Raw genomic sequence first — 13,668 nt, forward strand, 5'->3', positions numbered from 1 at the left:
TTCCTTCTTTTACCCCCTTTCCTCCCTTCTTCCCTAAAGATCCCAAGTCATCACGAAGATAATCAACAAAAGGGAAAACACTTTAACACTACAAACATATTAATTTCTACACCTATTATAAGTATTCTTGAATTCTGTGCATTCATTTTTTCACAAGAGAGAGGTCCTCTTCTTTCCCCATTTTTTTCAGATGGCAATATCAAATCCACCAAACTACCTGTCTAAGACCATAAATCTCTTGTAACAGAGTTAAGGCTGAAACTCACTATACCACATTGCTTTCTTTGGGAAGATATTGCCTGAAAATGTGTGTTTGATTCTACAAATAAATGTTTGGAGAATGGGAAGATTATGTTCTCCTTCATTAGTAGCAGTAATTGAAAGATGGTCGCTTTTGAAGACAATTTCTTAGGGTAGATAAAGTACTAATCTTGGAGTTAGGAAGAAGTAGGTTCAAATACTGCCTCTGACAAATATTAACTCTCTGAGTATCAGACATTTCCTTAAGATTGTTTACTATTGATGAATTAGGATTTATTGGTGAAAGGAGCTCTCACCATGTGGTATCAGATCCTTGAGTGAATACACTGGATAGGCAAGGGCCCCAAGTAGCACCTTTTCCACAAAGCTTTTCTGATCCCCCCAGCGTCCAGTTTCCTCCATCCAGATTTACCTTGTATATATTGGGTGAACACTACATAACATATGTATAGACACAGATAGGTATATAAAAGGCATCTGGAGTACCGGGCCTAGAGTCAGGAAGTCCTGGACTCAGACACTTCTTACCTGAGTAACATTGGCCAAATCACTTAATCCTGTTTGCCTCAGTTTCCTCATCTGTTGAAAGAGCTGAAGAAGGAAATGGCTGACCACTCTAGTATCCCTGTCAAGGAAACTTGAAACAAAAACTTGAAAATCCCAAATGGGGTCATGAACAATTGGACATGATTGAAATGATTGAACAATAATAACATGTGTGCATTTGTATACATATGTATGTATGTACACACAGATATACATGCATACTTTTTATTTACATACTCTTTCTCCACACACACACACACAAACACACACATACAAGCACAAATTCTTCTGGGATATAGAGGGTGTTCCCAAAGCCTTAGTCAAGTTTTACCTTTAATAACTTTAAGACCCCACTAAAAGTTATGATAGATATCTGTGAGAATTGGAGCTGACCATAGTTGTCCTTCATACTCTTAACAAGATAAAAATGACATCACAGGGACAGCTAAGTGGATAGAGTACCAGCCCTAAAATCAGGAGGACCTGAGTTCAAATCTGGTCGCAGACACTTAACACTTCCTGGCTGTGTGACTCTGGACAAGTCATTTAACCCCAATTGCCTCAGCAAAAAAAAAAAAAAAAGATATCACACACATTTACTTATATATACACATATGTATATACCTGTATAAACATATGTGTATATGTGTACAGACTAATACACATACATCCAGTGCTTAACACAGTGCCTGCTACATAGTATATGCTTAATAAATGCTATTGACTTGCCTTAAAATATATATTTTATAGAAGGGTAGGGACTGTTTCTTTTCTATTCAGATGCCTAATACAGTGACTGACAGATCATAGGAGCCTAATAAATACTTATTGGTTGTTTGAGTGATGCATGAATATTCAAAAGATATCTGATTTAATCAACTCCACACGTGGGAACAAGGTAGAACTCGTCTCCAACTTGTCCTGTGGCACTGAGGAAAGAAGGGCCAGAGTTGGAATTATGGAACCTGCATTTGAGTCCCAGATCATAACTTATTATTACCTTGTGACATAGAGCAAACCATTTATTCTCTGGGCCTCCCTTTCCTTATCTGTAAAACCTGTGGGATTGAATGAGATGACCTCTAAGGTTCCTTCCCAGGCCTAAATCTATGATCCATGATGCTATGAATACCATAAAAATCCAAAAGAAAACCAGATAATAACACTTACAGTAGCTGCCGTGGACAAAGCCCTTAATATATATTGGCTTCTCTCACAGAGTCAGCACTTGTGTGTACATAATACATGTTTGTTGACTGATAGATTTATGTCATCAGCTCCTCATGTCTGAGGCACTGAAAGACCAAGGTACTTTTCCAAGTTTATGAAGATAGGAAGCCTCAGAAGTTAAACTCAAACTCAGCTGTCATTGAATTCAGGGCTCAGTCATTGCACCAGGCAATTTTTATAAGATTTATATAGAATATACAGAAGGATCCTTCTTAACCATTCTTGGATGAGCAAAACATAATCTGATGCTAGTATCTTCAAGAAATGTTCCAATTTCCTCTAGACAAATGCAATGTGGAAGACACGACTTCTTCTGGGATATGTCCCCAAAGTCTTAGTGGGATCTTAAGCTAGCCCACTGAGTGAAGATATAGGTATGGATTGGGAGCTGTCCATGGTTAGTTGTAGTCCTTCCTACTGGAGGAGGAACAAAATGATAACACTATGTTGGGATCATGTATAGCATGTCTGACTGTGGTTGATCAGACCACAAGCTCAGAAGGCTCTCCCGAAGGTCAGGAACAAAATAGTCCATAATCATAAAAAAGACACAATGGGTAATAGATACTTAAAAATATCTTGGTTTAACTTTGGAAGCAAATGTCCCTCAATTTACTGTAGGGACAAGTAAAAGTTTAATGCATGAATAAGTAATAATAATAAGACATTTCGATAGCCCTTTAAGGATTACAAAGGATTGTCTTTCCATAACTCTCAGAGGTAGATGATGCAAGCATTATTAATAACACTTTATAGATGAAGAAAACTAGGCTAGAAGGGACCCCACTTTTATACCTGGGGAAACTGAGGGCTACAGAGATTAAGTAACTTATCCAACATCACACTGATGTCAAGAGGCAGGGTTTGAACCTACATTCTCTGACTTCCGAGCCACTGTTTTTTTTCCTCTCACTATTCCCAGGTCCCTATGATCAGCCAGCTTGAAAGTGGCAAATATAAGCTGCTATCCAGATTCTTTAAGACTTAATACATTTCAATGAACAAATCAGAGTCAAAACAATAGTCTCAACAAAACCCACATCAATCTGCAGGATTTTGCTGAGAGCATATTGGGAAAGTTTCTTTCTCAAAGATCTAAAAAGTATAATGCTATCCTCAGGATTTATGTGAAAGCAGTTTTCTTTATGGTGTTGTGATATTTCTGGGGACCTGCAATGCCTTGGAATGTCCAAATCCCAAGAGTCTCCTCTGTTCTTTGGCTTTCACTCAAACTAATAGAATGTCAGAATTAGAAGGAACCTTACCCAGGACAACTAATCCATACATAAGAATGAGTTGCTGCTGCTGCTAGGTAGTAAAATACACACACACACACACACACACACACACACACACACATCACCTACTACATGTCAGGCACTGTATTAAGTATATAAATTTTATATCTATATATATATATCTATCTATATGTACATATATATATTTATAAATCTTATAAATACTATCTAATTTTTATTCTCATAATAACCCTGAAAGGTAAATTTATTATTGTGTCTGTTTAGAATTGAGAAAACTGACATGTGACTTGTCCAGAGTCACACAGCTAATGGGTTTCTGGGGTTCTGATTTGAACTCAGGGCTTTATAATGCCAAATCTAGAACTCTATCCACTGTGCCATCTAGCTACCAAAAAAAATCCCAAACCATCCAGCCTCTGCTTGTAAATCTCCACTAAGAAGAACCTATTCTCTACAACCCATTTCTCTTTTAGACAGCTTTACCTCTTAAGAAACTCCACTGATATCCACACTAAATTTGCATTGTTTTTTCTTTGACCCATTGTTCCTGGTTCTGCCTTCTGGGGTCAACATGAGCAAAAATAATGCCTCTTCCTTAGGACAGCTTTTCAAATATATGAAGACATTATCATGTTCCCCTTGCATCTTCTCTCTTCTAGGATAAGTATCCCCAAAGAGCTGGTCCCTCCTTCACTGCCCTGTATTCTACTTAATAGAGAATCTCTTCTGAGTTCTAGGATCTCAGAAAGCCAATTCTAGGAGGATAAACCCTGATAAAGACAATATTAGTAGACACAATTGTAAAAATCAGGGGGAAAAAAAATTAGCTACATTTCTTTTTCAAAGCATCTATCCAAAAAGGCAGAAGAATTAAGAAAAAAAATTTAGAATCAAGCAGGTAGTGCCACCCAGTGGACTGAATTAGGATAACATCTGTAGTCACTCAGGAGAGCTCAGATTCTCTGCTGAAGGATAGTCTACTATAATCTCACAGCAGGAAGTTTTACAGCACCCCTGACAACGTTATCCAGGTTCCACCTGGACCTCCAATGAGGAAAACTCAAGACCTGTCATGGTAGCATATTCCAGTTTTGGACAGTTCTCCGACATTAAGCCTAAATCAACTTCTTTGTCACTTCTACCCATTAGTTCTTCTCTCTGGCTCCAAGGATGGAAAGACTAGTCTCTCTTATTTCAAATGCTCAAAGTCTCAAGTCTCAGGTCATTCATTCTCTCACTGACAATATCCTTTAAAATAACTCACAAGTGAACTCAAGACTCCAACTCTGAGTCTCTGTAATAGCTTTGCCAAGGAAGGTCCACCTCACCCTGAGATCCATTTGCTAGCTATAGTATTTTTTTTTTTTTTTGCTGAGACAATTGGGGTTAAGTGACTTGGCCAGGATCACACAACTAGGAAGTGTTAAGTGTCTGAGGTCAGATTTGAAGTCCTGACTTCAGGGCTGGTTCTCTATCCACTGCACCACCTAGCTGCCCACTAGAATTTTTTTTTTAAAGATTAAGAACTAAGTGAAATATAATTAAATATCAGTTTCTCTAAAAAAAACTTGGGAATTTAAGACATCAGTGTGTCCACCAAGAAAGTCAATATGATTTTAATCTGCCTTAAGATCAATCAATAAACATTTAAGTGCCTACTGTGTTAAGATACGAGAGCCTACAGCTAACGATTTTTTTTTTCCAAGATCACAAATGTCTTAAGGATGAGAATTGAAATTTCATAGATTAAGGAAGAATTGAATTTGAATCTGCCTCACACATATGTTAACTGTAAGATTCTGAATAAGTTATTTTCCTCATCTATAAAATGGACAAGTCCTTACTATTGTTTGTATGTTCTGAAGTAGAGATTGAGCTGCTCAGAAACAAAGTAGAATATCCTCTACTCAATTGCTTCTTCTCTTTTTCCTTCCAAGATGGAGAAAAGGAGCTTGTTCGAGGACAGGAGCCGAGCTGGGCATTATGCAAACTCTGATGAGGAGGAAGAAGATGGCTATGATTCACCAGACATCAAAAGGAGAGGAGCTTCTGTGGATGATTTTCTGAAGGGTTCTGAGCTTGGCAAGCAGGTAATTGTCAGCCTGTGGAGCTGGCAGTGACCAGTTCTTAACAATTCTCATATGGCAGCAGGAACCTGGTCACCACCTTTGTAGCTGAATTTTACCATTCAGCCACAAAATTCAGAAACTCTCCCCATCAAATCCTCTGGTAGGAAGTGCTTAATATTTATTGAAGTGACCTGCAAAGGTAGAGAATATGACTTCTCTCCTTTAGATAGATCCTTTTCTCATTTATTATTTAGAATTGTCCATTCATTAACCTAAAGCAGAGGTTCTTAACCCTTGAGGTCATTAAGAGGATCTCAAGTCCTTAAGAGATCCTTAACCCTATCATGGACTTTTTCTCTCTGTCAAGAAAACTTGAGAAATCTTGAATGGGGTCATGAACAGATGGACATGATTGAACTCATATGAGAATCCCTCTACAATATTCTCAACAAGTGGTAATCCAGTCCTCAACATAAGACTTCCTGAAATATTTTATTTTGGATCAGCTCTATTTTCTGGGAAGTTTTCTTTCTGCAAACTAAATTTGCTTCCCTTGAACTTATTAAAACACTGACAATTAAATCATCTTTTCCATCACAAAGCTCCTAGGCAACAATGTGAGACTGGAGACAGCTAGATGGCACAATAGATAAGCTAATTGTCCTGAAATCAAGAAGGCCTGAGTTCAAACCCAGCCATAGATATTTATGTGACAAGACCCTGGGCAAAACATTTAATCTCTGCCTGTTTTCTTATCTGTTAAAAATGAATATGATAATAGGGTTTTCATGAAAATCAAATGAGATTTTGTAAAATGCTTAGCACAGAAACAAATAAACTAAAATATAAACTAAAATTTAGAGCTTTAAGATGGGTCAAATCAATGGAACTAGACACATCACACAATCAATAAATATTTATTCCTTTTCTTTCTCCATTCACAAGATTTCATACTTTTGAAGTTGTAAGTATACTTATAAATTTTGAAAGTTATATGTTTTATTAATGCCTTACATTTTGTATCAATGTCGTTTTCAGACATATTCAATGAGTTTTCCCTTATGACAACAGAAACTGGTCAGAACCAATGAATTATGATTGCATCTACACCCGTTGTCTCCCACCTCTCCCCTGAAAGAAAGAGGACTAATTTTTCTAACTCTTTTTTGGAGCCAGGATTAGTCATGATTATAAAGTTATCGGGCTTCATTTGGGCTATCATTAAGGTAGCTTTTAATTTGAGGAAGTTCTTTATTTGTTATGTGGGAAACTCTTTGCCTATTCCATCTCCCTACTCCTATTCTGGGACTATACAATGTTTTTTGGTTAAGATTAAATGACTTGCCCAGATTCACAGAGTTAATAAATATGAAGTGTTTAAGGCTGGATTTGAACTCAGGTTCTCCTGTCTCCACAACAGTTGTCTATCCACCATGCCATCTAGCTGCCCCAAGATTTAGAGTTTCAGAGAAGCCCCAGAATCCTGTCAGAGAAGGTGCTATGGGGAAAGCCATTCAGTATCCCATTCTCTCAATTTCGGTCCTGCAGTCCCACTATGGTCATGGAGAGGAATATCACACAGAGAGCAGCCGGGGCTCCGACCTGTCAGACATTATGGAAGAGGATGAGGAGGAACTTTATTCTGAAATGCAGCTGGAGGACGGGGGCAGGAGGCGGTCCAGTGGAACCCCACACAACACACTTAAGGTCAGTGAGCAGGAGCGGTTCTGGCTGGGGCTGGGGTTCTCTCTTGCTGGGCCATCTCTCCGTCTCTTTTTGTCCCTTTGGTCAGCTCAGTTCCAGATGGTCCCACAAACTGCATACACAAATGTTCAATTTTGAGGCAGCTTCTTTCTTTCCATTGACCCGATGTCAGGAATAGCATGTGTATTTCTGCCTCACTTTATCAGGAATTCTGCTTTGGATCATGGGAAGGTCAAGGGGAGAATAAATGGAATTCAACTGGGCAGGTATTTCTCGATTACCTTCTGTATGCTCAGCTAGAAATGCAGCAATGGGTAACACATAACTTCTGCCCTCTGTGAGTTTTTTGGCAGTGGAGAAATAAGGTGGAGAGATTGAGTTACACCATTCTAAAATGATCAAAAATTTTCAGTGGCTCCCTATTGCCTGTCAATGATGGTTCAAACTTCTTTCCTTTGAATTCAAGGCTTTCCAGAACCTGGTACTTCTACATCCTTCCAGACCTGGAAGGTCTTGCATTCCTGACCCCCACATTTTCTCCGGTCTATTCTCTACCTGAGCACGTGCCATACTTTCCCACCTTTGTGCATCTCTTCTCTGAATGGACCCTTATGTCCTCTCTGTTGGCTGGATTCCTACCCATTCTAAAAGCTGAGCACACATTCCACGTCCTTCATGAATTCTTCCTTGATTTTACACACACACACACACACACACACACACACACACACACAGTAAGTATTAAGCTTTCCCCTTTAGTCCTCCTAGAGCATTCTGTTGTGTTCTTCATGGCTGTATTTCCGTAAATTCAGAGTATACTTAGGATAGGGATGAAAATTGGATCTGTGATCTTACTGCATAGGGAACTCTCAGATGGAGAAGCTCCTGTCAACGTAGGTCAGAACTTTTCTGCAATTTAGAATCTGAGAGTATCCAAAGCATTGAAGGCAAAATGAGAAGTTGAAAAAAAGCTCAAGATCACACAATCAAATGTGTGTGAGAGGTGAGATTTGAAATTAGGTCCTCCTGACTCCAAGACTAGTTTTCTATCCATAGGAGAGAAAAAACCCCTGAGTAATGAAAGTCTTGGCTTAAGGTGGAGGAAGTTTGTCTTAAAGGTAATGAGGGATCAATGGAATTTTTTGAGCCAGGGAATCATATGCTAAAGGGGATAAAAAGGTATAATGGAAAAAGAATTGGCCTAGGAGTTAGCTAAAAGGATCTGGTTTTCTAACTCAGCAAGTCTTGACCTCTGAGTATCTCAGGGGACTCTCTAAGAGCATCAGTTGTAGAGCAAGTACTGGCCAATATTGAAAGAGGGAGTTCTCTCCTTATCCTAAGGAAAATTACTTCACTTGTGAAAGCATAGGTCCATAAAAAGGAAAAATAAGATCACAAATGAGAGATGGCCCTTTATCCCTCCCTTCTTTACCTTACCCACATCAGAATAGACTTATTTTCCTCCTTCCTTGGAGTTTCTCTAACCATATTCCAACAGTTTAAGAGTGTGTCAATTTGGAGGGAGTCTGTAGAGAATTTTTTTCCCATTTATGGAACACCCCCCATTCCCTCAGCAAAGCTCCCTATGTTCCCCTATTTCTTCTGTGAGAATCTATGAGCCATACTGGAGCACTGGTTCATGTGGCTTGAATGGAAGTCACCAAACCCATCATCCAAATATGGCTGCCAAATCAGTGACCCATTGCATAGAGAGAGGCTGACACAGCTTCTTTCAATGTGCCATGACGAGGTCCTGAAAACCTCCCTCTCTCATGAGCCCTACACTTTGCTACTTCTGAAGAGTGCCATACCTCCTGACCTTGAAGATAACAATGTCAAATCCTGTTCTCAGTGGGATTTTTATTTCCTGTTAGTAGTTCCTATTGCCTCAGAACTAGAAGAGACCTGAGAGGTCAGAAAACTCAGTTGCAATTAAACTCAGTGAGCATTTATTGAGCATCTCTTACTGAACATCAGGCACTGATTAAAATGGAACAGTTGTTCCTCAAGGAGCTTACCTTCTACTAGGAATTCCCTCTGTAATCTCCTTGGCAAAAGGTCTACAGGAGCAAAATTCCAATATGTTCTTACCTTACTTTGATTTTCACTTATTTGGCCAGTACTAATATGGTCCTCCATGACTAAACTCTGTAAAAGTTAAAATACAAAGCAATGGGAAATAAGGATTCTATAGTTGAGGGGGCAGAGTAAGGGGGAATTATGAAAATATTTTACATTCAGAATAATTCTAACGTAGTGAATCCAGTGGTCAAAGTGTTGGGTTCCCCTTTACTGGAGGTTATATTCTCCTGAGGGGATAAATGATGGACATACTAAATTAAGTTCCCATTATAACATGGGCTAGTCTAGATGAATTCTAAAGCCCTTCCCAGATCTGAAGTGTGATGGTTCTTCCATCCTCCCAAACTCTTGATGTACTTTCCCTATTAACTGGCCCAAATAATCTGTACTTCCATTCCTAGTGAGCATCGGAGCTCTTTCAGTCAGAGGCTTTTGAAACCCAGAAGTACTCCTAGTTTTCTACACTTTCGTGCAAATGGCACAAGATGATTTTCTCCCCCCCCCCACTTCTCTTGATACCTTTCCTGCCCACTTATTCCACGTGCAGATATCTTGTGGTGTCCAATCCAATGAGCAATCTGCACTTACGTTCCTAGTGAGCACTGAAGCTCTTTCAGTCAGAGCCTTTTGAAACCCATAGTACCCCTAGTTTTCTTCACTTTGGTGCAAATGGCTCAGAATGATTCCCCCCCACACACACTTCTCTTGATACCCTTCCTGCTCACCTATTCCACATGTATCTTATAGGGTCAATCCAATTGAGCAATGCTGTCTCCCCACTCAACAAAGTCTCTCAATAGCGGTAAAATCTCTAAGGAGTCCTAAGTGAAAAAATTTCCTCCAGGAAGAAATATTGTGGTGCTGTGATAATAGAAAGCCAATAGAATTTTTCCCATCCCCTCTCCCTCCAAATCATCCTCAGGTCCCACACACAAAGGTCCCCATCCTCTCAATACTAATATGTGCTCTCCAGTATATGGAGGTACTTTGCATGTTTAACAGACAAATTCATTCTCATTTACTGTCTGAGAAACAGCTACATGGAATGTTCCTTCCAGCTGCTCCTCTCCGAGGGTGCTTCTCTCTACCCGGTATGTATTCCGTTCCTTGGGGGTGGCGGCTGTCTAGGAACAAGATATGGTTGAGAGCTTGATGTCAGATCAAAGCTCTCAGGCTTCTTGGTTGAAGTTTCCAGCTTGGGGGTAAAAGATGCTGGTGCCATCTTGTCATCAGCATGTGGGGGTTCCCCGTTATGGTGTGGGGTACCATTCTGGAATGCTTCTCCCGTGGCAGGTGCCTTTTGCCAGTAAGAAATGGTACCCTGTAAAGCTTGTCCCAACCAACAGGACACTTGCCTAGGTAGACTGAGATCCAAACCCCAATCCGTGGTGGATTCCAAGCACACATGGTCCAGGGAAAAGCAGGACAGACAATGTAACCCCTAAACACAATTCTGTCAGCATGGAAAACAAGGAGGCAGAATCTGTCTTAGGCTCCGAGCTTGGAACCATCCTTAGCTCTGATCCCCATAGAACCTAGAACCTCTCCCTCTTCCAGCCCCTCTCTCTAAGGTACCATTTTTGATTTTCTCTCTTTCTCTCTCTCTTTTTCTCTCTTTTTAATGGGCTGCTTTGGCTCCTTCCTCTTCAAGCATCAGTATGCCTGCTCTCTGTTTGTACTGTGACCTCCTGCCTTCTCTCCAACACTCTCAACATGTCTTTATTTTCAGAGAACCATCCAGAGCCTGCCATTCCCCCTCCACTGAGTAAGCCGCATGCCTTCCGTTTGTCATCATGTCTAAAACTAATTCTGTCTTTTATTTTTCTTTCCTTCCCTTTTTTGGCCTCATTTTCTGTTTTCTCTTTCACTTTTTCTTCTGCACCTATTCTTTTTTGTTGTTTGTTTGGTTTAACATCCCATACTACTCAAGGAGTGCTGTGAAAATAGGACCATCACCGATGCAACTTTTTGGGAACAGCCCGAATTTCCCCAACAGACCCACCACAGTAAAAAACTTTTTAGTATCCCAGAAGTAGCCGAAGAAGATGGAGACTATTCTGAGCTGCTGCACAAACAAGGTTTAGGGTTGTCCTATAAGATGAAAGCCCCCAGACCCAGAGGACCTAGGTTTCCCAGGTGTTGTATTGAAGACAAGGTCCAACAGACCACCTGGTTCCCCACCAAGCACAGGATCTCTGGGTTTGCCCATCACTCAGAGGACTCTGCCCCTGAAGAGAAGGGTTACAGATTTAGCCGGGCCCTCACCCGGAGCCCAGACAGTGGGCTTGACTGTGGGAGTGAGGAAGAGGAGTCTCGATTTAGCTTCCGAAATGTCCACGGTCATCCATCCCCTCACCCCGGTATCCCCTGCTGCCCTGGCCGCAGTCACTGTTCATGCCGGAGAAGTCCGAGGCCCCTCCTAGCCCGTAGGAAAACCCTGACCCGGCAGACCAGCATTGAGGAAGACTTTGGAGAGCAGTTTGTCCCCAGTGAGGTCACCAGGAACAATGAGACCACACCTGGCCCCGAGAGAACTAGCCCCAGGAAGAGTCACTACAGTGATCCCATGAAGGCAGAAGACCCTTGCTGTGGCTGGAAGGTCCAGATGAGTGACAGCAGGGCAGCTGTCCTGCTTACAAAATCAGCTCCCAGAGATGGAGAAGGTTCTTTGGTGTGTGAAGTAAAACCTCCCTTCTAACATCTGCTTGCCAATCCAATCTGTTTTCTTTCTTCTTTTGATTTCCTAGTGTCCATCTTTGGGAACTTCCCCCACTGGCTCTCCTTTCATTCTTCATGCATTTTTTTTTTTAAATTTCCTCAGCCTCATCATTTCGCAGGCTTCTTACCATGCTCAAGACCTCCTTACTTTGCTTATAATGATGATTTTCCCACAGAACAAATTACAATAATGGCTGCTTTTATTAAAGGACAACTGAATCTAAATTTTAATTAAGGGTTAGCTGAACTAGAATTATTGGAAAGTTTGGCTTTCTTGGTGCTTTTCCCCTCCTCCTCAATACACTCTATTACCATTGTTATGACAGCTGCTGATAACAAGATCATTGTGGATTAAAGTATTTGGCTTTTATTCTTTGACTTTAAAACAAAATTGAAGGGAAGAATTCATAAATGAGACTATGCATTGTTTCTAGATTGCCTTAGCCTTCCTGCCATTCATATTCAAGGATGAATTTTCTATCCCTTGCCAGCTTATATTCAAAACTTAGGACAACTCTCTAACCTGTTCTCAGGAGTGGAGTTACTAACATTTAAAGAAAAAGTATTCATGAGTAATAATAATAATAATAACTCACATTTGTATAGTGCCTTAAAATTTGCAAAGCACTTCACAGATATTATCCTTTTGAGCCTTCTAATAATTCTGTGGAACATGGCTAAAATCTCCATATTGCTGATGAGGAAATTAAGACTTAGAAAAAGTGATTTCATAGGATTAGAGATCTAGAGCTGGAAGGAACTTTGGAGGTTACTAAATCTAAACCTTTATTTTATACTTAAGGAAAGAAAGGCATAGAGAGATTAAACAACATGACCAAGATCACACAGTGAGTATCAGAGATGTTATTTGAACTCAGCTCTTTACAAGAACAAGTCCAGCATTGTATCCACATACCGAGTCGATTCCCATACATTTTTAATTTATGCCCTCTTTTCAGATCACCCCATACCCTGGACCTTGGAATGGAATTGCAGATGAAGCTTTGAGCTGTTTAGCCTTTACCTTCCCCCAGCCTCATTCATCCACCCCTTCTAACCCCACTCCAAAGTCTGAGTTGGAGCAATCCCTTATGTTTCTGCAAGTGGGCACTAAATATGAGACCATGACCAAGCAAGGATTTCACCAGCAGGAAGTCTTAAGGTTTTAACCTCTCTGTACTCAGGGCAACTTTCGTTGCCCAAAGCTTAGGAATTATAGGACTGAATATACTTACCCTTTGTTCATCATAAGCTCTTCTATTCAAATTAGTATCATGAAATATCACAAATTTTTTTTTCTTTTTCCTTGGAATAATTTTCATCTAGATGAGCAGTGAACAGGAGTTCCCCTTAGTTCACCATAAATCACTGAGGTTTGTTTCAGAGCAATGTACAGAACAAGCTAGTGAACTTGCAGAAGAAATTCCAGTCCAGATTTTTTTTATCACCCTCACATAGACAACTACATCCAAGAAATCTATTTAGAAAATTCTGAATTTTTAAGACTATAGAAAGTGAGGTGTGGAAAGAGCCCTACAGATTAATGGATCATTGGATCATAGATCTACAAATAGAAGATATTGTTAAGATCATAGTGCCCTATCTCTTTATTTAAAAAAAGGAAATTTGGGGACCTTTGAGAAAGGGAGGGACTTGTTATAAGGTTAATAGCAGAGATGGGACTGGAACCTGGGTCTCCTGCTTTCTAGTTCAGGGTTCTCTCCATTTTCTCCATTATCCCACACTGTTTAAATAGAAAGAGATGAGTCCTGTTGAAATGTATCCCTTGGTTATGTACA

General features: G+C 40.1%; 1 protein-coding gene across 7 annotated transcripts in view; it reads left to right on the forward strand.

The window, feature by feature from the left end:
• The window catches only part of RIMBP2 (RIMS binding protein 2), a 494,357-nt gene that overhangs the window by 455,648 nt on the left and 25,041 nt on the right, over nt 1-13,668 (forward strand). For 4 of the 7 annotated variants that reach the window (XM_051972604.1, XM_051972603.1, XM_051972606.1 and 1 more), the window contains exons 19-21: nt 5,234-5,386; nt 6,914-7,072; nt 11,082-11,822. In XM_051972604.1, coding sequence (XP_051828564.1) covers nt 5,234-5,386; nt 6,914-7,072; nt 11,082-11,822 — 1,053 coding nt within the window. The remainder of the gene's footprint in view (nt 1-5,233; nt 5,387-6,913; nt 7,073-11,081; nt 11,823-13,668) is intronic. The other 3 variants (XM_051972607.1, XM_051972609.1, XM_051972608.1) reach the window with 1 other exon arrangement.

The sequence above is a fragment of the Antechinus flavipes genome, chromosome 1 (genome assembly GCF_016432865.1).
Source record: "Antechinus flavipes isolate AdamAnt ecotype Samford, QLD, Australia chromosome 1, AdamAnt_v2, whole genome shotgun sequence".
NCBI lineage: Eukaryota > Metazoa > Chordata > Mammalia > Dasyuromorphia > Dasyuridae > Antechinus > Antechinus flavipes.